The sequence below is a fragment of the Dasypus novemcinctus genome, chromosome 26 (assembly GCF_030445035.2).
Source record: "Dasypus novemcinctus isolate mDasNov1 chromosome 26, mDasNov1.1.hap2, whole genome shotgun sequence".
Lineage (NCBI taxonomy): Eukaryota > Metazoa > Chordata > Mammalia > Cingulata > Dasypodidae > Dasypus > Dasypus novemcinctus.
The window spans coordinates 16,833,425-16,855,807 of NC_080698.1; the positions used below are offsets into that span (position 1 = coordinate 16,833,425).

A 22,383-nucleotide genomic window follows, 5' to 3' on the forward strand; every position below is an offset into this window, starting at 1 on the left:
GCTATAGATTGATAGTTTATTTAGCCACAGGAAGTCCTCTCATCCATTCATGCATGCAGTCATTCAACAAATTGATATTGGGCTCTTCTTGGGGACAAGTCATTTTGCTAAGCAGTGGGACACCAGGGAGAAGTCAAGATTCATCAGCATCCATGGAGTAGAGTCTAGATCCTTGCTACTCAACACGTAGTTCACAGACCAGCAGCACCTGCATCACCTCAGAGCTGTTTAGAAATACAGGCTCTCCAGTCCCCCCCAGAACTGCTGACTCTGAATCTGTATTTTCATAAGGCCCCCAGGTGACTTGTGTGTTCTAAATGACTGCAGGTGTCCAGCAGGTAGCAAGAAAAGACTAACTGATGCAGAAGAGACCAGGGCAACTTCGCTGGCCACACACATGCAGAAAAACATGAGCCTACATTCAAAAGATATCCAAATTGGTGTAACAGTACAGAAACACTTGGAGCAACTTTTTGGAGCTTCTTTTCTGGCCAGGATGCCACTGTTACCATTTTTGTGTTTGTCAAACATTATGTTCCCTTGAAACAGCAAGAAACAGATTTCAATTCCTCTCTAGGAATTGTGAACACTGTGAAATGGTGTGTGGGTGGAACATCAAGAAAGCAATATCATTTAGTCACAACAAGTAACAATTATGTTATTGCTGAGTGTCACAATGTGCTTTCCTTTCAAATGCAGTAAGAATTACTGGTTTCGTTTTAATATCAGGCCAAGAAAGAAAATATAAGCAGTTTTTACAGAACATGGGACTCACCGTGATCACATATCAGTCTCATGGACGCTGATCAACAAACTTAGGGCCAATCTGGTTTAAAGACGATGTGATCTAATGTTCAGGAAACATCCCTACATAATTATATTACACTTTATTTAGAATAAAATTCTAAACTATTATTACTGGATACCACAGAGTCTCTTGAAAGCTGAACTTTTAAAAATCATCTCATCGTCGCTGCAAACATAACTGAGCAGGCCTCTGGTCTTAGGCTATCTGAGTAATGCCCTGCCTTTGGAAGGATTTACTATGTGGGATTAACCGCGGTTATATGAGCCCAAGTTAAGCACGCCAAAAATAATTGGGCCTACGACATGTTAGGAGGCAAAAAATAATAATAATAAAAACTGGTCTTCTTGGGTCTGCCTTATCACATGATGAAAAGATGATGACCTAGGTTGGAAAATGACAAGGGACACACTGTTTCTTGCTGCTGCTCTGTTTGTCTGCCTGTACAGATGGTATCTAATTCTTCAGGACAAAATGTACCAGTACAGAATCGGATTGGACTAAGTCAAATGAAAAGCAACTGGGGTGATTTATATTTCTTTCATGGTCTCATTTGCCTACGTCTGACTCATTCTTCTAGAAGCCCAGGTCCTGGGAACTTATCCTTCCTACCTCCCAGCCTCTGTGCATGTTATTAAGGACCCATGGGCAGAGGACCTGTGTCTAGCAGTCCTTGATGGATATGAGGTAACCTCTGAGGATCAAGGATAAAGACAGGGAAGGATGCACCAAAAGAAAGCAGGGCAAAAATCTGTGGAAATTATGAAGAAATCCCAGAAAATAAGAGTAAATGATGACAAGAAGAAAGAATCAAAGAAAGAATGAAAGATTAAAGATGAAGGAAAAATGAAGATGTCATTGGTGACATCAGGGCAGTGCGACTTCGATGGAGCTATGTTATCATAACTGGAAAGTGTATCTCAGTGTTCTAAATTCCCTAGAGACTGGGGTGGTTGTCCAGCCACTCAACAACCAGTACAGCACAGGGCAAGAACCAATAGAATGGTTCCCATCTGGGACACAGGAACAGGGTCTGGAAAGTCCCCACTGTGCCAGGGGTTAACCCTTTTCTTGCTGGATGGCGGGAGGGGTGTCCCAGGGAAGGGTTAAAGTGGGGATGCTCTGGGGATTGGAGGTAGCCATGGAAGTATTTCAATATTTTAAGGACCAGGGTAGGTGCCCACCTGTGCCTCTCAGCTGAGTACTGGCCCTGCATGGAAAACTGCCTTAATATTGAGAGCTTTCTACATCCCACACATGAAAGAGAGCACTGGCTAACCTAAAAGCATTCCTAAGTGCCTGTAAAACACTCTAAAGCACAGGCTCCCCAGTGCCAGCCCACAGACAAGCTGCATCAGAATCATCTGGGAAATATGTAAAAACTATCAAAGACGAGATTATACCCAAGGACATTCCATTTTAGGAGGGGCAGGACACAGAAATCCATATTTATTTTTAAGTTCCGCAGATTGGGAAAGTAGCACATCAAAAGGTTTCTTTTCTTGCAATGGTTGCTTTGACAGATGTCCTTCCCTTGAACAGGAGAGAGAAGGCCACATATTGAGACCTTGGTGTCCCCAGGCCCACTTCAGGGTTTTAGAAACTGCTTCCAGATGATAGGGTGGTCCCTCGGTGTGTGCAGCCTCACCCTCCAGAAGGATGGATTGCACATCATCATTCACATATGTCTGATACAAACGAGAGTTTGAATTCCAGCTGCCCATGTTCTGAGCACATCAGAGATTCAATGAAATACTATGCTGCAAAATGCATTTCCAGGAACCATCAAAAGGTGGACACCTGACCCCTCTATTTCTTTTGCAATGCTCTTTATGAAAAGATTGGGTGAAGCAGCTCTCTTTACTGGACTTGTGGCAACCTGAACTTGCTTTTCTCATTTCTCAAACAACCCTAGTTTGGGCCTCATTCTAAGGATCTCTAAAACATACCGCAAACCCTTTTATGTTCAACCAGCTTGTCTCATGGAAAAAGCAACGAGCAATGCAGGAATTCAGGCCACCCCAAGTCACCAGCACAGGCTGATGGATGTGGAAACTGGACCATGCCTTACGGATGAGGCATGTGATAGTCGGTACACTATCATTACTGCAACTTGAAAGGGGAAGTTCACATGAGGCCTGCGGTTGACTCCTCAACCCCACTGGCAGCAGTGCACGCCAGTAAGGAAATTACAATCCCTAAATAAACAATAGGCTGGGAACCTGAGTACTAGCAAGGAAGAGGCCGGGGCCTCCTGGCCTGGGCAGGGCTGGCCAAAATGGAGCAAATGAAGCTAAGACTTAAACTTTGCAAGAATGCCATATCAATTCAGACTCCCCAGGCAGGCCCTTTGAGAATCCAAATTGCCAGTCACCAAGCTTCCCGACTTAGTAGAATTTTTATAGCAGAACACTTCGTCCAATCTCTTCATTTGCCAAATGAGAATAGTGAGAGCCAGAGGGGACAAGTGATTTGCCAAAGACCCAAGAACCAGTGAGCTGAGTCCCTAGGTCATTTATGCCACAGGCCTCCTTAGAGTTACTATATTTTCTCCACTGGTTTCTCCTTTCAAAGACACTTGTAAAGTCTTTTCCAAATACAAACCGTATCTACCTCCAGAGCTAAGACCTTCTACTTAAAGTGAGCTTTATGTTAAGCTGCTTCTCTGTAGTAATCCTGGCTCAAATGTACTACCTCTTTTTAGGGGTAAAAACCAATTTCCAGATTAAAAGAGAAGAGATAGGGAAGTAAAGGATTCCTTGATATTATATGCCAGGATTTTCCCATGCCTTAATCCATTTTAATTCTCACCACAACCCTATAAAGGCTGATTATCATAGTCCCATTTCACAGAAGGGAAAGCTGGAACTCCGAAATCAGTAACAGGCAGAGTCAGATTCTCAATTTCCATAAATAATCTAGCTTTCTTCCCTTTGGGTGAAACTCAGCTACACAAAAGAAAGGAAAGAATATAAGAAATTAAATATCTTTAAGCTTTTTGATACAAGAAAGTTTTCTTTTAATAAAGTTATTATTTCCCTAATTAATAAGTCCTGATCATTTCTATATAATAAATGCATATTATTAAAAACATGAAAATTTAGGGGAGAAAAAAGAAAAGAAAAAACATCCTCTTACAATTCTGGGACACCCAAAATTTGTGACAATATTACAGCACATTTTTTTCTAAGCTCTGTTCCTCACTAATAAATATAACCTCTTTATATTATCGGAATATTAAATCTCTGACTACTATAAACCTTAGAAATACATTTCCTAGTTGGCTATTTTATAGTTCTGTCTTTACTCTTAATTTTTAAGTAATCAAAATTATGGGCCATTTCCTTTTAATCTCTTCCTTTGTGTTTCAACAACTTTATTTTGAGATATAATACACATACCATAAAATTCATTCTTTTAAAGTATTCGAGTACTGTGTGCGACCATCACTACTATCTAATTCCAGAACATTTATCACTCAAGAAACCTTGTACCCTTTAGCACTCATGCCTCATTACCTCCTCTCCCTTGTCCCTGCCAACCACTAATCTACTTTCTGTCTTGATGGATTTGCCTATACTGAACATTTCATATAAATAAAATGATACAATATGAGGCCCTCCATGAGTGGCACCTTTCACTTAGCATAATGTTTTCAAGACTGATCCATGTTGAATCATGTATCAGTGCTTCATTTTTCTTTTTTTTAAAATTAAATTGCCTTTTTTTTTTTTAAGATACATAGATCACAAAAAAATGTTACATTAAAAAATATAAGAAGCGGACTTGGCCCAGTGGATAGGGTGTCCGACTACCACATGGGAGGTCTGAGGTTCAAACCCTGGGCCTCCTTGACCCGTGTGGAGCTGGCCCATGTGCAGTGCTGATGCGCGCAAGGAGTGCCGTGCCATGCAGGGGTGTCCCCCACATAGGAGCGCCCCATGCATAAGGAGTGTACCCCGTAAGGAGAGCCGCCCAGCGTGAAAAGAAAGTTCAGCCTTCCCAGGAATGGTGCTGCACAAACGGAGAGCTGACATACAAGATGATGCAACAAAAAAAGAAACACAGATTACTGTGCCGCTGACAACAACAGAAGCGGATAAAGAAGAACACGCAGCAAATAGACACAGAGAGCAGACAACGAGGGAATTGGAGGGGGAAGGGGAGAGAAATAAAAAAATTAAAAAAAGAGGTCCCCACTTCTTATCACCAAATAATATTCCATTGTATGGATACCACATTTTGTTTATCCATTCATTAGTAGATGGGCATTTCAGTTGTTTCCACTTTATGGCTATTATCAATAATGTTGCTATGAACATTCATGTGCAGTTTTTTTTTTTATAGACATATGTTTTCAATTCTCTTGGGTATATACCTAGGGGTAGAATTGCTGGGTCATATGGTAACACTACATTTAACATTTTGAGGAACTGCCAGTGTTGCAAAATGTCTACAGCATTTTACATTCCCACCAGCAATTCCTGCACATTTTCAAAACCCTTGTTACTATCTGCCTTTTTTATTTTAGCCATCCTAGTGGGTGTGAAGCAGTGTCTCACTGCAATTTTGATTTGCATTTCCCTAATGACTAATGATGTTGAGGACTTTTCATGTGCTCATTGGCCATTTGTACGTCTTCTTTGGAGAAATGCCCATTCAATTTGTTGGTCCATTTTTAAATTGGGTTATGTGTCTTTCTGTTCAGTCGTTTTATTTTAAAGTAAAATATCCAGAAGAAAGTACCCAAATCATAGGTTTTTAGCAGGATGAATTATGGCAAAGTGAACACACACAGCACATGCAACAAGATCATGAAATAGAGTCCTACCTGTCCCAGCGGCCTCCTCCATGCCCTTTTCCAACCTCTTCACACTCTCTCCTTCCCCAAAGTAACCACTATCCAGACATCTAACACCACTGCTTAGTTTTGCTGATTTTTGAAGCACATATGAAGCGAATCATATTGTATGTGTTCTTTTGTGCCTGTCTTCTTTCTTTCAACATTATTTTGGGGGTATTCAATCTGTTGTTGCACATAGCAATCATTCAATCCTTCTCATTGCTTCGTAGCATTTCATTGTATGAATATTTCACTATTAATTTATCTACTTTGTTGCTGATGGCTGTCTCATTTTGGGGTGACTATATGTTTTAGTTATGTTTTGTAGCTTTCTGTTTAACAATCTTATATAAACACTATTAGACTTGCCCCTAAATATTTTGTTTCAATGCTATTGTAAATTATGTTGTTTTCTAACTTTTATTTTATATTTATTTGTTGCTGGTATGTAGAACATGACTCATTTTTATATATTGACCAGCCACCTTGCTAAATGCATTTATTACTCTAATAGTTACATATAGATAAATTGAGATTTTCTACACATATAATTTTGGTGCCTGTAAAAAAAAATGGCTTTATTTCCTCTTTTCTAATTCTTATACCTAGGCTGTCCAAAACATTGTTTAATAGAAGTAACAGTAACAGGCCTCCTTGTCTTATTCCTTATCTTGGAAGAAAAATTTTCAACATTTTATCATCAAATGTAATACTTAGTGTCACCTTTTTTAGCTATTCCTTATTAGATTAATATAATTCTCTTTTAATCCTAGTTTGCTAAAAGCCATTTTTGGGGGGAAGGGATTCATGAATGGATGTTGCATTTTATCAAATGCTTTTGATTGATATTAAAATGATATTAATTTTCCTTCTCCATCCGTCAATGTAAATAACATTGTTTGATATCCATGTTCATCCAACCTTGTATTCTTGGAATAAACACAATATTGTATTATGCTTTTTATTTGTCATTGGATTCAGTTCTCCAGTATATTTTCAATTGATGTTAATAAGATAGATTTCTTGTCATTTTCTTTTCTTATAGTGTCCTTCCTGGGTTATGCTGACTTCATAAAATAAAATAGGAAGTACTTCCTCTTTTTCTATTTTCTGGAAGGCTTTCCATATGGTTAATATTATTTCTTCCTCAAATACGTGGTAATGTGCTTTTGTTTTTCCTAGGAAAGTTTTTTAATTAATGAAACATTTTCTTTAATATACAGGTCTACTCATATATTCTAGTTCTCCTTGGGTCAGGTTTGACAAGCTGTGTTTTTAAAAGAATTTATCCAAAATACCAATTTAATTATTATAAAGTTGTTTATAAAATCCTCTCATAGGTTTAATGTTAAGATTTACAGTGATATCTCCCTTTCATTCCTAATATGGATTATTTGTGTTCATTATTTTCAATATTCTAACCAGGATTAGTTATTTTTGTTATTCTTGGAATTGCAAGAATCAGCATTTCACTTTGGTGTTACTCTCTAGTGTATGTTTATTTTCTGTCATTAATTTTAGCTTTTATCCTTATTATTCCTTTCCTCCCACTTTCTTACAGGTTAATGTGTATCATTTTCCTCACCTAATGCTTTTCCATTGCTTTTAAACTTAAAATCTCTTCTCTCAACTACAGATTTGATAAATATTCAGTTCTAATTTTCTTTGCATTTTAAAATATTTGGCTCTAATTTAAAATTGATTTAGTATTAAAGTTTGAAGTTGTTGTTTTTTTTCAAATAACAGACCAAACTACTAAGCTGTAAGACCTCCTGTAGCAGAAGATACATTCTCATGCATTCTGGCTTCCTTTCCCAAGATATCACCTCTGTTGTAAAATGCTTATTCTACTTTAAGACTCATAATGTTCCAGAACATATTAAAAGCAATTCAAAAACAAAAACAAAAAACAAAAAAAAACATGCATTGAAGAAACCTGTTTAATTGCGGCTAAGCAAATCAATTATTTCTTCAACATTCCCCATGGTTTATTGGTTGGCTTGTTTGTTCTTTGAGCAACATATATTAAAAACTCTGTAGATTTTTTTTTTCACAAGGGCTTAAAGCAGAGAAGATTTATTGTGAGCAGGGAGCAAGAACATCATCAAATACTTGAAGAGCTGTTACACAGGGGGGGAAAAATCTAGATTTGTATGGTTCAAAGAGGAAAATCCAAAGCAAGCAAAATTTACAGTTATTTCTGTAAAAGAAATAACTTTCTTACATTTAGAGTTTTAGATAAGTAAAATAAGAAAGTAGGGGGCTCCCCACTTGCACAACCACCTGCCAACTTAGCATGTGTGTGCACACATTCTAAGACCTCTCCATTCATACCACTTCTTACTCTAGACCATCATTTCCCTGTCTGCCTGCCCACTATTGTATCTCCCACTCAGAGCACTCTGGCCCGGACAAGAGAGTCGTAAGTGTTTTGAGGCGAATGAATGTATGAATGAATGAATGAATGAAAGAGCAGTAAGGAATGAGAAAGGGAGGTAGAAGGAAGCCTCTTCCTTTTCTGGCCTCTCCCATGCTGAACCCATGCTGTGATTTCCCTTTGATTCCCAGTCTTTCTCCCACCATTCCCCAGAGATCTGTCCTCATTGATTTCTGAGATACTGTTTCATGTATTCCCACATATTTCATTGTTACCTCTCTATAAACAATTTCCAAACCTGTATCTCCAAATTGTCCCTTCCTGGTTCAACTGGATTCTCCATTTAGGTGTCTGATACCCTCCACTCAACACCTTTCAAAATGAACTCTCCAGAGGGATCACATCATTCTTGCATGAATTCATGAAAATTAAACTCTCTCTCTCTCTCTCTCTCTCTCTCTCTCTATATATATATATATATATATATATATATATTTAAACAACGCCATTGATTCTGCCCACCATCCTACTCAAGGGGCTTATTGAAAATTAAATGGGAGAATGGAATCTGTGGTCCCTTCAGAGGGTTTCAGCTGCCTCCTAATTCTCACAGTGTTATTATCTCGTTGTCCTAAAAGGGATTCTAGAGCTTGGAGGTGTTGCTCTTAATTTTTATTTAACATGAGCATTTCATATAAACAACTCCTTTGTGTAGGATTCAACCTGAGAAACAGCAATCCACTGTGAGAGTGGAGGAAAAGTGGCTCTGCAGGACTTACAGATGGGCAGAGAACTGTATGTTCGACTTCATGAAGCTTCCAAGGTTAATTTCCACATGGGCAATAGTCCCCATATGCACAGTCTTTAGGTCAAAAGCCCTGTGTAACATACAGCCCTACTGTGCATTTTCCCAGAAGACCAGCTCCTCCTTCTGGGCTCCCCTTCTGTGATCACTTCCTCTCTGCTCTCCTGACTTGGTGTGCATTCATCCACAGCAACAATTCTTGCTCCACAATGACTCATGATCTGCCTCTGTTTTCATGGTATCGGGCTCCTTTAGCTTCTCCCTGAACTGTGGTTTTGAGATTCCCAGCTAGGCTTTTCTCCCAACAGGCTTTTTCCTTCTATTTCATCACAAGTGATAACTGGCAATGATGTCATTGCCTACCAATCCAGTTCTAAACTCCTTTCTGGCCCAGCTCACTGACTTGTTCCTATGCATTTTACTCTTGGCCAAACTGAATGTCTTGCCCTTCCTCAGACACTCTTCACACTCTCCAGCCTCCTTGCCTTTGTTCATCTAGTTATTACTTTTATAAACCTCCTCCCCCCATTTATCAAAACCATGCCAATTTTTCAAGGCCCTCTGCAAATGCTATCTCCTCCAAGAAGCATACCAGGACACTCTGAAATCCTGAGTCCTGGTAACCCATGATACCCTTTACATAATGTGACTCATGTATCCTGCTGTTAGCCTTAAAGACTGAAAGCTCAATTTTCTTGAAAAGTCTACCATGATGCTGTGCACAAAGATGCTGCTTAATAAATACTGCTGTTTGTGACTCAAGTTGAGGACTTAAATTCACACATACTAAACAGATTACTGGCAAGAGTTATCAGCTGGCACCTCAGCCAAACATTTAGAGTCAAATTCTTGATAAGAAAAGTTTGGGCATAAAAGGAAAAAAGTCTCACATTTAAAAAAAAATTTTTTTACTTGCTCCTAAATGGCAACCATATACCATTCAGAACGAACATTTAACTTGACATTCTGCTTTTTCTGGCCATCACTTAAAAACCTACATTTCCCTCTTATTTAACAAGATGAGTTAAATGGAACAAAGATTGTTTTAAAAGTTGCAAGATGAGAAGATGATGAAAAAATTTCCCAATAGAACAAAATTAAAGCATAATTCTGGCATAGTAAATGAATAGTGCACATCAAAAAACAGGGCTTTGCAAGTTACAGCAAGCTATGACTCTATGCCCTTATAAAATTTCAGGGTAAGTCATTAAGCTCAGAAAAATCAGGGCATATGTTGGCTACAGGGTACATATTCAGCACCTTTTTTGGAGAGCTGATAGCATACATGTGAAAAGGATGAGTCTTCCCTTAGAGCACAAAGTACAGCACTCACCTTTCCAAAATTATCTAAAAGGCCACCCCAGTTCTCATGACCTGCCTTTACCTATTCTATGATGCAAACTTCAGTGCACTAAATTTCCGCATTAAGTGTTGATACAAAAAGCAGTTGAACCTATGGAGTGTCTTCAGTAAAAGCACACAGGAGGAGTGGAGAATGCACAAGCTTCAAAGGAAAAACTATGTTCAAATGCCAGCTGCTTACTAACTGGCTATTGGACCTTGGACAGGTTACTTACTCTCTTAAGTTGCAACTTCCTCGACTCTGAAATGGGGATAATTATGCCTACTCACAAGTGCATGTCAAGTGCTTGGCCCAGCACCTCTTTCCCATGTTAACTAAAAAGTGGTATTTTTATTGTTATTTTCAATAGCTCCCAAAGGTATAGGGATGTATTCTTAAGACCTAATAGTCATCATAATGACTTACCTAGAAAAACTGGACTTAGCACAAATTTCCTCCTATAAACAGAGGGTCCTAGGAAAAGAAATAACTATGTATAGTGCAAAATGCAGATTTGAACAAGTAATGATCCCAAAGATGAAAGAAATAAACCTAAGCAGGCCCTAGAGCCAAAGAAAACATGGCAGCCACTTCATGGTATCTCTGACTAGATCCCTGAATTCCAAATTAAGCTACTCTGAGTATTAGGTTGAACTAATTTGAACTCTCTCCCTTTCTAGTCGTGTGACCTTGGGAAAACTTGCTTAATCTTGCTAAACTTCCGTTTCCTTCCTCTGTAAAATGGGGATAACAACAATAGCAGCTATTATTATCTAGCTTTTACAGTATGTCAGATATTTTAACAGCTTCTGTTGTCTATACTCTTTCTGTCATCAACAGAAACTCTATTAAAATTCCCATTTTTCTTATGGGAAAACTGAGGCTTAACTTAGAATGAGCATCATCTGTGCTTTAGGTACAACTCTTCCATTTAACAGATTAGCAGTTATCACTAGTCTACTTTTTCCTACTAGTCAAGCAACATGCTTGGACATACACGCATTTCCCACAATCCTTACATTATATAAGAACATCCCCTTTTTCACAGAGGAGAAAACTAAGGAGTGGAGAGAGTTTAGGTGCAGCTAAGAGTCCCCTTGGCTACTAGCCCATTCTTGTTTCACAAAATTTTCCTGCCTCAACTAAGTTTCGCTGTTCTGACTTCCTTAAAATTTTCCAAAAGAATAGAGACAACTTAAGACTTATTGCACTATTTATGAGCTCTCATCATCTCTTTTATCATTTTCAAAGGTCACGAAGAGCATATTCTGAGTAGAATATTAGAGAACATTGAGTATCCTCACTTAATAATATTTATAACATGTATTGAACACCTAACATATGGTTTTTTAATGTGTCACCTATTTTGCTACTATTAAGAAATATCATGAATATATCACCTGTATAATGAAGCATATTCATTACGTATATTAAAATGCAGATAATGTGAAATGTAATATGGAAAAATAAAATGTAGCTATATTTTTAATTCAATAAATAATGAATAAAATTGGGTTATCTTGCCCTTTGTTTTTTCAGTCTCATACTGACTATCCATGTTCTTGCCAACATTTCCATTTCCCATCTTCCCAGCACTTAGAAGGGAGCCATGTAACTAAGTTCTAGCCAATGGGTATGTGGAGAAAAGTGAAGTGCCACTTTTGGTACAGAAAGAGTCAGAGGATCTACTATGCTAAACCACTGGGAGTTGTGTATGTGTGCACATGTGTGCATGAGCATGCACTGGAGCAGCTGTCATTAATTATCCTAATCCACTCACCTAAATAATCTGATTTCATTTGTAGGCTAACGTTCTCAAGCCACACCAACCATTCCCCTCTATGGCAATGACCTGGTAACCTGGTCCACTCACTTTCCAGAAGGGACCTCTGGAAGCATCTGAACCTGCTTCCTATTAGAAAAAGCAGCTGAGCATGTGCTATGCTAAAGATAGACTCATCCAGCTGGATACATTAAAAAGCTAAAAGTTATTGAGGGTGGAAGAGGGAGACAGAGAGATGTAGTCCCCATTGAAACCCACCATTCCAGAGGAGTTTGTCTGATGTCCTGTTATGGTAGCCATTGTCAAGTGGTAGCTCTTGTCTTCTGAATGTTCCAGCATGTTCCTTCCATGCCTTGTGGAATTGCAAGGGCTGAATTTGATCAATCCCCAAGATACCTTTAAAGGGAAAAGCTTAATCCAACTACATGTCAGCTCACCTGGAGCATAAGAGAAAGTCTGTATTTTCATTTTTAACAAAAGATCACCCTGACATTGGAGTTCAGCTCCTGAATACAAAGTTGTATTCTTTCATCAACAATATAACATAAATAAACTTCAGCAACTTATTCAAGTTCAATCTTGAATTGTTTACTAATTCCCATAGATAATGTTATCCAAGGCGAGCCATCATGGGCGATACAACCTATCATGGCACATAATTGTCCTCACTGGTCATGTGATCAAAATGTTCAATACCCATATTCCTCACTTTCATTGCCCACAGAAATACTGTGATATGATGTCCCCTTGTCTTCTCAATCTTTAGTTAATAGATTAAGTTTATTTTCTGCAAATTTTACTAAAACCATTATGTCATTCATATACGTGTCCCCTTTGACAAATTCTGTTGAATTAATGCTAACAAAAAGTTTGTTTTCCTTGATAAATGGGCATCATTTAATGAAGCAAATGAGAACTAGTTAACTCCATGCATTTTCTTTTTAACGAGGGCTATTAAATTTAGAGTTCAATCTAAGTAATTATTCTTACTCTAGGCTTGGCTGATTTTTGCTTTTTTTTTTTTTCATTTCTGTTAGTTTTATTTATTTTATTTTTTATTTTTTTAGGTTTTGGGTTTTTTTAATTCATTTTTTTTTTAAATATTACATTAAAAAAATATGAGGTCCCCATTCACCCCCACCACCCCCATTTGCATTTTTTAACATAACCTTTTCGCTCTCTTCCTTCTGTGATTGTTGTCACTACTGCAGCCATCTTGCTCAGAAAGACAGGATGAGGCTTTCTGAAAAAAGTGCGCACATGAAGGAAGGTAAGAGGCTGTGCAAGTGAAAATGGGAACTGCTAACATTATATGAGCCCCTGAATCAAGCTGTGCCTGAAGCAATACCCCTAGTTTATTACCAGGGAGTCAATAAAATTCCTTTTGTTTAGCCATTTTGAATTAGGTTTCATTCACTTAGTTTTAACTATAAATTTTTTTGAGGTTACTGACAAGTAGTACTGTCATTACTATAATTCATTTTCTAAAAAAAAAAAAAAAAAAGTAAAACCTAGTTATAGCTTTATGAATGAACCCAAGAAAGTGAAAATTTTGGATGTCAAGGTTATGTCATGTCAAATTTAAAATAAAAGTAGATTACAAATTCTTTCAAAAGAATTAACATTAAAGAAAAGAGAACAAAGTTTTTAACTACCAGTTTTACTGACAGTTCTCCATAAGAGCTGAAAAACAGGGCTTAGTAAAGAATTTTTAGACAAAAGCAAGAAAAGGAGGAACATCACAAATCTACAAGAAAACTAATTTTTCCAGAAAACACACACAATGCTCAAAGTGAAAACCTGAAACATATCTGCCAGCCCAGATTGGGATCAAAATTAAAACTTGGTGTTTCCTGCAGGAAGATAAACCACAAATAATTTTATTCTCTCCATTTCTTTTCATTCAGGTGATTTCAGTCACCCAGCTCAACTGGCTGGCAGTCTGTATGGTTTATGCAAGAGATTTGCCCCCCTGGCTTTGATGCAGGTGGATGGCCCTCCTCATAGTCACCCCACAGAGACACAGTTATACAATTCTAAAAGTCTAGAGGGGTACACAGAAACCCACTAGAACTACCAGTTCTGAAGAGTGAGTGAATTTAGGCAAGTGTTCACAGACTTTGACGGCAAGTACCTTTCTCTGGTTGATTCAACCTATGGAGGAACAGAGGGTGGAGCTAGGGGGTCAGAAGTTCACCCTCAGTTTCTGTAAGAGGCAAGGGGCAGGTTGGGGTATATTCTTAGTCCTTAATTCAATATCATCTCCCTGAAATTAACTTTCCCAGAAATTAAAAAGAAAGCTCCTTTAACTTAAGGTTTTGCTAAGGCTCTAGATGACACCGATGTTTACCCAAAGATGTTTAAGTTAAAACCTAAAGTTGGTAAGCGGATGTGGCTCAACTTATAGAGCTTCCACCTACCATATGGAGGGTCCAGGGTTTGATACCCAGGGCCTCCTGACCCATGTGGTGAGCTGGCCCACGTGCAGTGCGGCCATGGGCAAGGAGTGCCGTCCACACAGGGGCGCCTCTGCATAGGGGTGCCCCACGTGCAAGGAATGCGTCCAGCAAGGAGAGCTGCTCTGCGTGAAAAAAGGGCAGCCCATCCAGGAGTGGTGCTACATACACGGAGAGCTGATGCAGCAAGATGACGCAACAAAAAGAGAGGCAGTTTCCCAGTACCACCTGACAATGCAAGCAGACACAGAAGAACACACAGCGAATAGACACAGAGCAGATAACGGCAGGGGGGAAGGGGAGAGAAATAAATAAATAAATCTTTTAAAAAATAATAATAATATTTTTAAAAAAGATAGAAAACCTAAAGTTGTTTCCAGTTCTACCCACCAGATTTAAGGGTCAGTTCTATTTGGTGGTCAAGCCTAACACTTATAAAATACGGGTATTACACAGGGGTGTAAGGCAGAAAATCAGATGAGATCACAGCCTCCATCACAACAACACACAAGGGCATGGAGATAACCCTCTAACAGCTGCCTCCATAACTCAATTTTGAGATGTTCCATAAAGATGCTAATGGACAGACTTCTCCACTGACAAAACAGGAGGCAGTGCTTTGTAAATTAAGAGGCATCAAAAATTACAAGAGAAAAACTCCAGGCTCAGTTCCCTGACAAATATATTGATCTTCATTTCTCCTTAAAAAAATATGCTTTTATGACAATAAATCAACACCATGGTACTATTGATAGGCATCCATAAAAGGAAAACTCCAAGCTCAATTTGCTGACAATATGCTGATCTGAATCTGCCCTAAAAAAAAGTTTTTATGCCTTCCACATAAATTAATGTTTTTATTTACTAATTTCTTTCATTTTGCAACACAACATATGATACTAGAAATAATAAACCAGTCTCAGATTTTCTACTTAAAAATGTCATAAAATTACAGTTGCCTTTATATGGAGATATTTACCAAAAAAAAAAATACCCACTGCACTAGAAGGAATACATTTCTCTTAGTCTCTTCAAAGATTTCTGGAATTCACTCATTCTTTAAAAAAATATATATATATAATTTTTAAATATTGTTATATGCATCCTGTTCTCAATTACTGTTTGTGTTGGGGTAGGGAATTAGGAGGTGGGTGGAAGGAAAACTGAAAAAAAATCAAATTTTTTGTTCTCTCTTTTACCTCCATCCCCCCCACCCCCTACCCCTGCCTCAACCCTAATCTCAATCTCAACCAAGTTTCAGGTTTGGTCTCCAATGTGAAGTAAAAACGAAATCTCGGTTATGAATTTCAGCTGCCCCAAATGTAGAATTTTAAGTTTCATTTAAAATAAACAAAAATTATACAAAATCAAAACAATTGATGAGCCAGGATTTACAAGTATTTTTTAATCCCACTGGCACTTGATCCCTTGAAGATATCTTTCAAAGCAATCTGCTGAAAATACATTATGAGTGTTTTGACTCACGTAACCTCATTTAGGGGACATATAAACCATATGGGGACATATAAAGCAAATGTTCTACATTATTTCCACAAAAAACTACTTGATTGAAGACAATGTCACTGACCAGGAAAAAAAAAATCCCAAATCAGATTTATACATGCCAAGAATTCAATAACTTGAATTAGTTTCTTTTTCCTAGGACTTGGGAATATTGTTGCAAACAATTCAAAATCATGTGCTGCAAGACAGACAGCAAAACCATTATCCTATCCACAAGCCTCACAAATTTCTTGTAGGCCAGTGTTGACCAGCAAAGTCCTGAGTGTTAACAAGCAAGTGTGGAATTTCCAGATTGCAAAAACGTTCACTATAAAATCCTTTATCTTAATAGAACAATATAAATCAAGTTTGCTTCCTTCTGTCAAAACTTGAAGTTGAAAGACTTCGGATGTCTAGATACTGACAAAGCAGTTGAATTTCACTTTTATCTATTTTTTAGTCATAGATCATAGGTTGACCATCATCATTTACTTCATTACTCTTAAATTGTTCTCCATCCATCCTTGGAGCTAACTTTGTATAATTTTTAAATACTGTATCTCTATGCTTCCATAGCTAAACAGGATACTTTGTGCTAAGAGGATACTGGAAGTGTTATTACTTCCAGTCTTGGTTAAGAGAAAATACTGGAGTCTTGAGAAAGTATTATTCTTTGAAAAACAAACTTTGTTGATAGTATAATTTTAAATATTTCATGACTCCATTAAAATTACTTCCCTTTAATGTAACATTTTGTGTGATCTCTATCTTTAAAAAAAAAGACAATAAAAAATTTGCTAAATAATTTTTTTTTAAAAACCTGCTCCCCTTTGCCAAAGCCTAGTTTCTCAAATGTGTCTTTTCATTTGTAATGTAAATGGAGGAAATTTATTCTAGCTTTAGAGATTCACTTTCAAAACACAAGCAAAACCTTCCTTATGGTTAAAGGCATCAGCCATGCTCCGAAAATTAACCCAGCTCCTTTCAGTCAAGGGATCCTTGAACCCTTATTCTTTTACCCAGACAAGGCATCCTAATAAAGGGTAAGTTAGATACACCAAGGAAGGCAAAAAGACCCTGAACAAAAGCCCCTACCAGGGTGCCTAGAAAATAAAACAAAAATGACACGGTTATTTCACAAATTCACTATCAAGTTAGAGCAAACTCCTGAGGCACAGCTGTTTCTGACAAATGTACACAGCTCCTACCTTCATTTCGATGACAGTCTGGAGAGCCTTCGTCTTGGCTGGCTCAGGCTGAAGTTGGCTTCTTCTGTGCAATTCCTGGGGAGGAACACGATAGAAATAAGCCTGCCGGTTCATCCTTCCGTTACAACATAGCCCTTACACAGGTTCCACGCAGCCCACTGGGTCGAGGTTTCCCTTGCACAGACATAAACAAGCCACAGGTGCCTCTTCCCCCACACTCTTTAGCATCCCTCCTGCCTGGAGCCTGTGTTCCGGTGAAAAGCTCCTGGCACATGCGCTATTTCTGAAACTTCCATCAATAATTAATGTCAACTGTGACAAAGCCAGCAAGTAATCATATTCCAAATACTGTTCAACACTGGGGCTGATGCCCAGCCATTAAATCATAATTTACTAAATTACATTACTCTGTGCTCCCAATGCAAATACAGCAAGGAAACAGAGGAAGGAAAATGACTAATGTGGTTGCAAATCCGCTGGAGGCGTGGCAATTTGCTACCGGGGCAGGTTTGAAATGAGCAATTTAAAACCTTTTCAATACAACTGTGTCACTTTTGGAAGTAAATCGATCTGATGAAACCCTGTGAATCTCTTGCTTTCTAATTTACAGTTTCAGTCCTTGTTGAAAATCACATCTGTGGATGATATATTTATGTACTCATGATGACAAGAAATTAAAATTGGCATTAATATCAACCATGCTAGAGGAGAGACAAAAATGGTTAAAGCCAAATGTGGTCCCAAGAACTCCTGGAATATGCCAAATAGTTCTTTCGGTAAAAAGCAAATAACGCAATTATAATTTTAAGCTTGAAGTTTCACTTTATATATGCCTCCACCCCAAACAACAGGTCTGGCAAGACTTTGAAAAGTTGTCTTGGCAGAAGAGGAAGTGATAATGATAAGGTTTGCTCAGTTCATGATTTGATTTTCTCAATAATTATTAACTGTTTTATTTAAGTAGACTATGACAGGATAAGCAACATATGTCCATGCTGCTGATACAGGTCACCTATGGAGTAATTTCACTGAGACTTAATTCTGCCTCCAGAAAACTCAATCTGGAGTCAACATCAATTTAAGGTCAATGTGGAGTAGTTCTAGGCCAGGCATTCTTAACCATGGGTCCATGAGCTAAACTGAAATACAGAAAAACATTACTTTTGTGGGGACGTGTTGATGTGGGTTTAATATATTTATTAAATAATACACAGCATAGTGTGGACTTAGTAAGGGGCATGTGGTTTTCACCTGACTGGCAAAGGGGTCCGTGGAACAAAAAAGGTTAAGAACCCCTGCTCCATTGGCCCGCAGGCATTTAGAACAACAAAAGACTCACGAGAGGTGCAAAGAGGATCAATATAAGCTCCAACTTTTACCATGTAAGGACATTTAAAAATAATTCCACCTCCACCACTACCATTTATCATCACTGCCATTTCATCAAGTTAGGACATATTGACACAAAAAACGTCAGAAGACTGGTGCCCTCAAACCAAAGCAGGGCACCCACATCCATTTCGTTGATCTTATTTGCCAGTGGACCAAGAACACTTGACCCTAAACCCTGGTCCACCATCCCACACACGTGAAGGTGACCACCACCGGTGAATCATGCTGCAACTCTGGGCTGCGGGTAGGGCAGGGGGTATGATGTGCATGTTTTCTTCTCAGAGTCATCACTGGCACAAATTGACAAACTTTCATGAAACTAATTCTCCACCTCCTCTTAAAATAGTGTGCTTCCTAACTATTCAAATGTTCTCATGTAAGTTAAGTGATTTTTACCCCTAACAAATCCCTGTAAGGGATGAAGTCAAGTATTACTGAACCTATTTTATGAAAAGAGAAATAGAAAAAGAGCCCGTGCCCTTTGGGGAATCCTGGACTGCAATGCGCCAGCAACAGTGGTCGTCTTCAGGCCTCCTGTAATGGTAGAGATTTTCTGAAGGGACCCATAGCCAACCTCTCATCAAAGAGAAATGGCCTTAAAAGCAGCTCTTGTTTACTGAGCACCTACAATGCCCCAGGCACTTACTTTGTCTCTTTCAAAGCTCAACACCAACTTCTGAGGTTTAGGACTTGTGGGAACCCAGTAAACATTTAACAACCAGCACCCACGATGACCCACAAGTTACTTAAGTGCTGCTATTGAATGCAGAGTTGGGAAAAAAATGCACAGTAGTGCCCCGATGTATAGTATTTCCCTTATATAAACACAAGATATGTAAATAACTTTAAAAACACAGATAATAGTAAGATGTAACCAAAAACTTAGGATGCATTGTTTTTTATCATTATTTAATTGTGAGTTGTATATTTAATTTGTAACATTAATTATTAGCCCGAGTTTCCAAAATTTGGCTTTCATAGGCAGTACAATCTGGCTAGTCAAAAACACCACTGGAAGAATTCCATAAGGACGTCAAACTCCAAAAAAACCCACAAAAGTTACTTAGCCCTAGTAGCAGTTTGATATGGTTATGAATTCCAAAAATAGATACTGTATTATGTTTGTAATCTGATTTTACCAGGTCTGATTGAGTTATGATTAGGGCTTTAATTGGGCCACATCATTAGGGCATGAGTTCCTGCCTCTTGGTGGGTGGGGATTCACAGATAAAAGTCATGGCAAAGGACAGTGTTGGGAGTTTCTGATGTTGGAGTTTTGATGTTGGAGTTTGATGTTGAAGTCTTAAGCTGGAGCCCCGAGGAAAGAGACAGACATTCACCTGATAGTCTACAGCTGACCTTGTCGAGAGAGGCAAAGCCTAGAGAGCCTCATAGTCTACAGTTGACCTTGTGTAGGAAACAGAGGAGCTGAGCCCAGAGGAACCCAGAAAGCCTGAACCCTCACAGATGTCAGCAGCCATCTTGCTCCAACATGTAGAAATAGACTTTGGTGAGGGAAGTAACTTACACTTTATGGCCTGGTAATTGTAAGTTCCTACTCCCATATAAATACCCTTTATAACGTCCAGCAGATTTCTGGTGTTTTGCATCAGCACCCCTTTGGAAGACTAATACAGCCCTCACCAGTGTAAGAACATTACTTTTAAGTAATGTGGAGTTCACAGGACCAATAAAATCTCATTTTATAGACGAGAAAACAAAAAGTAAATAACAGAGTTGCACTGTGCTAAGGGCACTGTGGTAGAAGAAATACATTTTCAAAAGTCACCAATTCTGATCCCAGATAGCATCAAAATCTTAAGAACAAAAAAAACCTGAAAATTAAATTCATGATAATTTCATGCCATAGCCTATTCCAATTCAAGAATAAAAATAATAAGACATTTTAAGAAGAGAGGCCAAGCTTGTGTAAAACAAATAGAAATAATCAAGAACTAACTAACCAACGCAATGAAAATAAAAACCATAGGGTAAAGTCATATGCTGTTGCAATTTCTGCCAAACAGGAAAACATTTTTAAGGGCAAACATGCAAAACAAAGCTAAGATTGCAACAAAAATTTTTGCAAAAATGGAAACAGTTCTCTTTGCTACAATTATACAAGTTCTATTGTAATATAAACCAGCTCAACATCCAGATGGCTTGGTCCTCTACCCTGTGTCACTCCTTAAAAAAATGAAATAAAATAAAATCTCCAATTACTTGAGAACTGTAATTTCATATTGAACTATACTATTTTTCAATCCTGACAACACAGTTTCTGATGATCACTTAACACCTAGGCCAAATTAGAGTGAGGACTGGGATCTGCAACCTGACCATATGAATGGGCTGAAAAGGCCCATCCCCATCTCAGTTCAGCCACCCTGAGATTTAGGATCCTGAAAATGCTCACTCCATGGCAGAAATGACCAGTTGACCCTGTGCTCCCTCTTCCATAGTGTAGAGTTGCTGGAAAGCAACCCCATCAACAGCCCCTAGATCTCCATGGGGCCATCTGACCTATTTCTGGCCAGCAGAATGTGGGTAAAAATACTCTTTTGGGTTTGAACCATAACCTACCCAGTCCTTAATTCTCCCCCTTTCCCTTGCCATCCAGCTAAAAGAAAGGGATCCCAGGATCCAAGAATATGGCAGAGTCCAAAGTAAAAGAAGACTGGGTTCCCGAAACACAAGGAAAAAATCTATTGGAACCTGTAGTGGATGATGGTATGAATAAGAAATAAAATTCTATTAAGTTAAGCCTCTGAGCTTTCAGGGTTATTTGCAGAGATCTTAGCTCTCTCTACCTTAACTACTGTAATGGTTTCAAGGAAAAAATAATACTCACCTAAGTACCCCTGTAATGTCTGGTGCTTTTGAGTCTCTAAAGTGATTTTAGTGTAATTGCTTGCCTTTTTTTTTTCCCTAAACGCACATGAGTTGATTGCTGGGTACTCCAGCTATCCCTAACTACCTGAGAGGTGCACCAATTATGCATTGATCTTAAAGAACTAAAGAACTTTCGCAGGAACATTTGGTGTATAGGTATGGGGGAGGAGTACAAGACTTACTCTGGTAGTTTTTAGAAAGACAGTATTACATCATCAAGTACAGGGCCCTTAAACTTTCCTGGGTCTTAGATCTCTTTAAGAATCAGACAGAAGATGTGGATTCTCTCCAGAAAAGGCCACAAAAGCACACACAAACAAGATGGTGTGTGCCATTTCAGCTGGTTCAAAGGGTCCAGAAGTTCATCTTCAAGCCACATTTCTGGCTAAGAACCACTTACTGCGTGGCAAGAAGAGTGTACTTGGAGTCAGGAGTCGGGAGTCAGGAACCCATAGTCCCTGCCTAAGATCTTCGGCACACCCCTTCCCCTCTCTAAGCTGTAGAATAATGAGCTTTGTGAATCTGTTCCAATTCTGAGATTGTACTGATTTTAATAGGCAACTGGCTCTGAAATACTCATCTATGGTGGGTATTTCTAGTCATCTCCATTCTCAGCATTTAAAGCAGAAGAAAAATAAAAGCATAAGACTTACAAAGGCAAAATACATTAAGGGCAGAAGAAAGATCCTGTAATATCAGCAGTGAATTTAAATGTAATGGATTAAACTGCCCAGTCAAAAGGCAGAAATTGGCAGAATAGATTAGAAAACATGACCCAACTATGTACTGTCTGCAGGAGATGCACCTTAAGGTCAAAGACACAAGTAAGTTGATGGTAAAAGGATGGAAAAAAATACCATGCAAGTAGTAACCAAAAGAAAGCTGGGTGACTATATGAATATCATATAAAATAGGCTTTTAGTCAAAATTACAAAAGACAAAGATGATCATGATTGCTAAAGGGGTGATTCAACAGG

The 22,383-nt window shown here is 38.4% G+C and overlaps 1 protein-coding gene across 20 annotated transcripts in view; it reads right to left on the reverse strand.

The window, feature by feature from the left end:
- Positions 1-22,383, reverse strand: part of ERC2 (ELKS/RAB6-interacting/CAST family member 2) — a 999,838-nt gene that overhangs the window by 634,904 nt on the left and 342,551 nt on the right. For all 20 annotated transcript variants that reach the window (XR_011647540.1, XR_011647537.1, XR_011647539.1 and 17 more), the window contains one exon: positions 17,123-17,197. Coding sequence is in view for 10 of the 20 variants with exons in the window: in XM_071212097.1 (XP_071068198.1) it covers positions 17,123-17,197 (75 nt within the window). In the remaining 10 variants the exon portion in view is untranslated. The remainder of the gene's footprint in view (positions 1-17,122; positions 17,198-22,383) is intronic.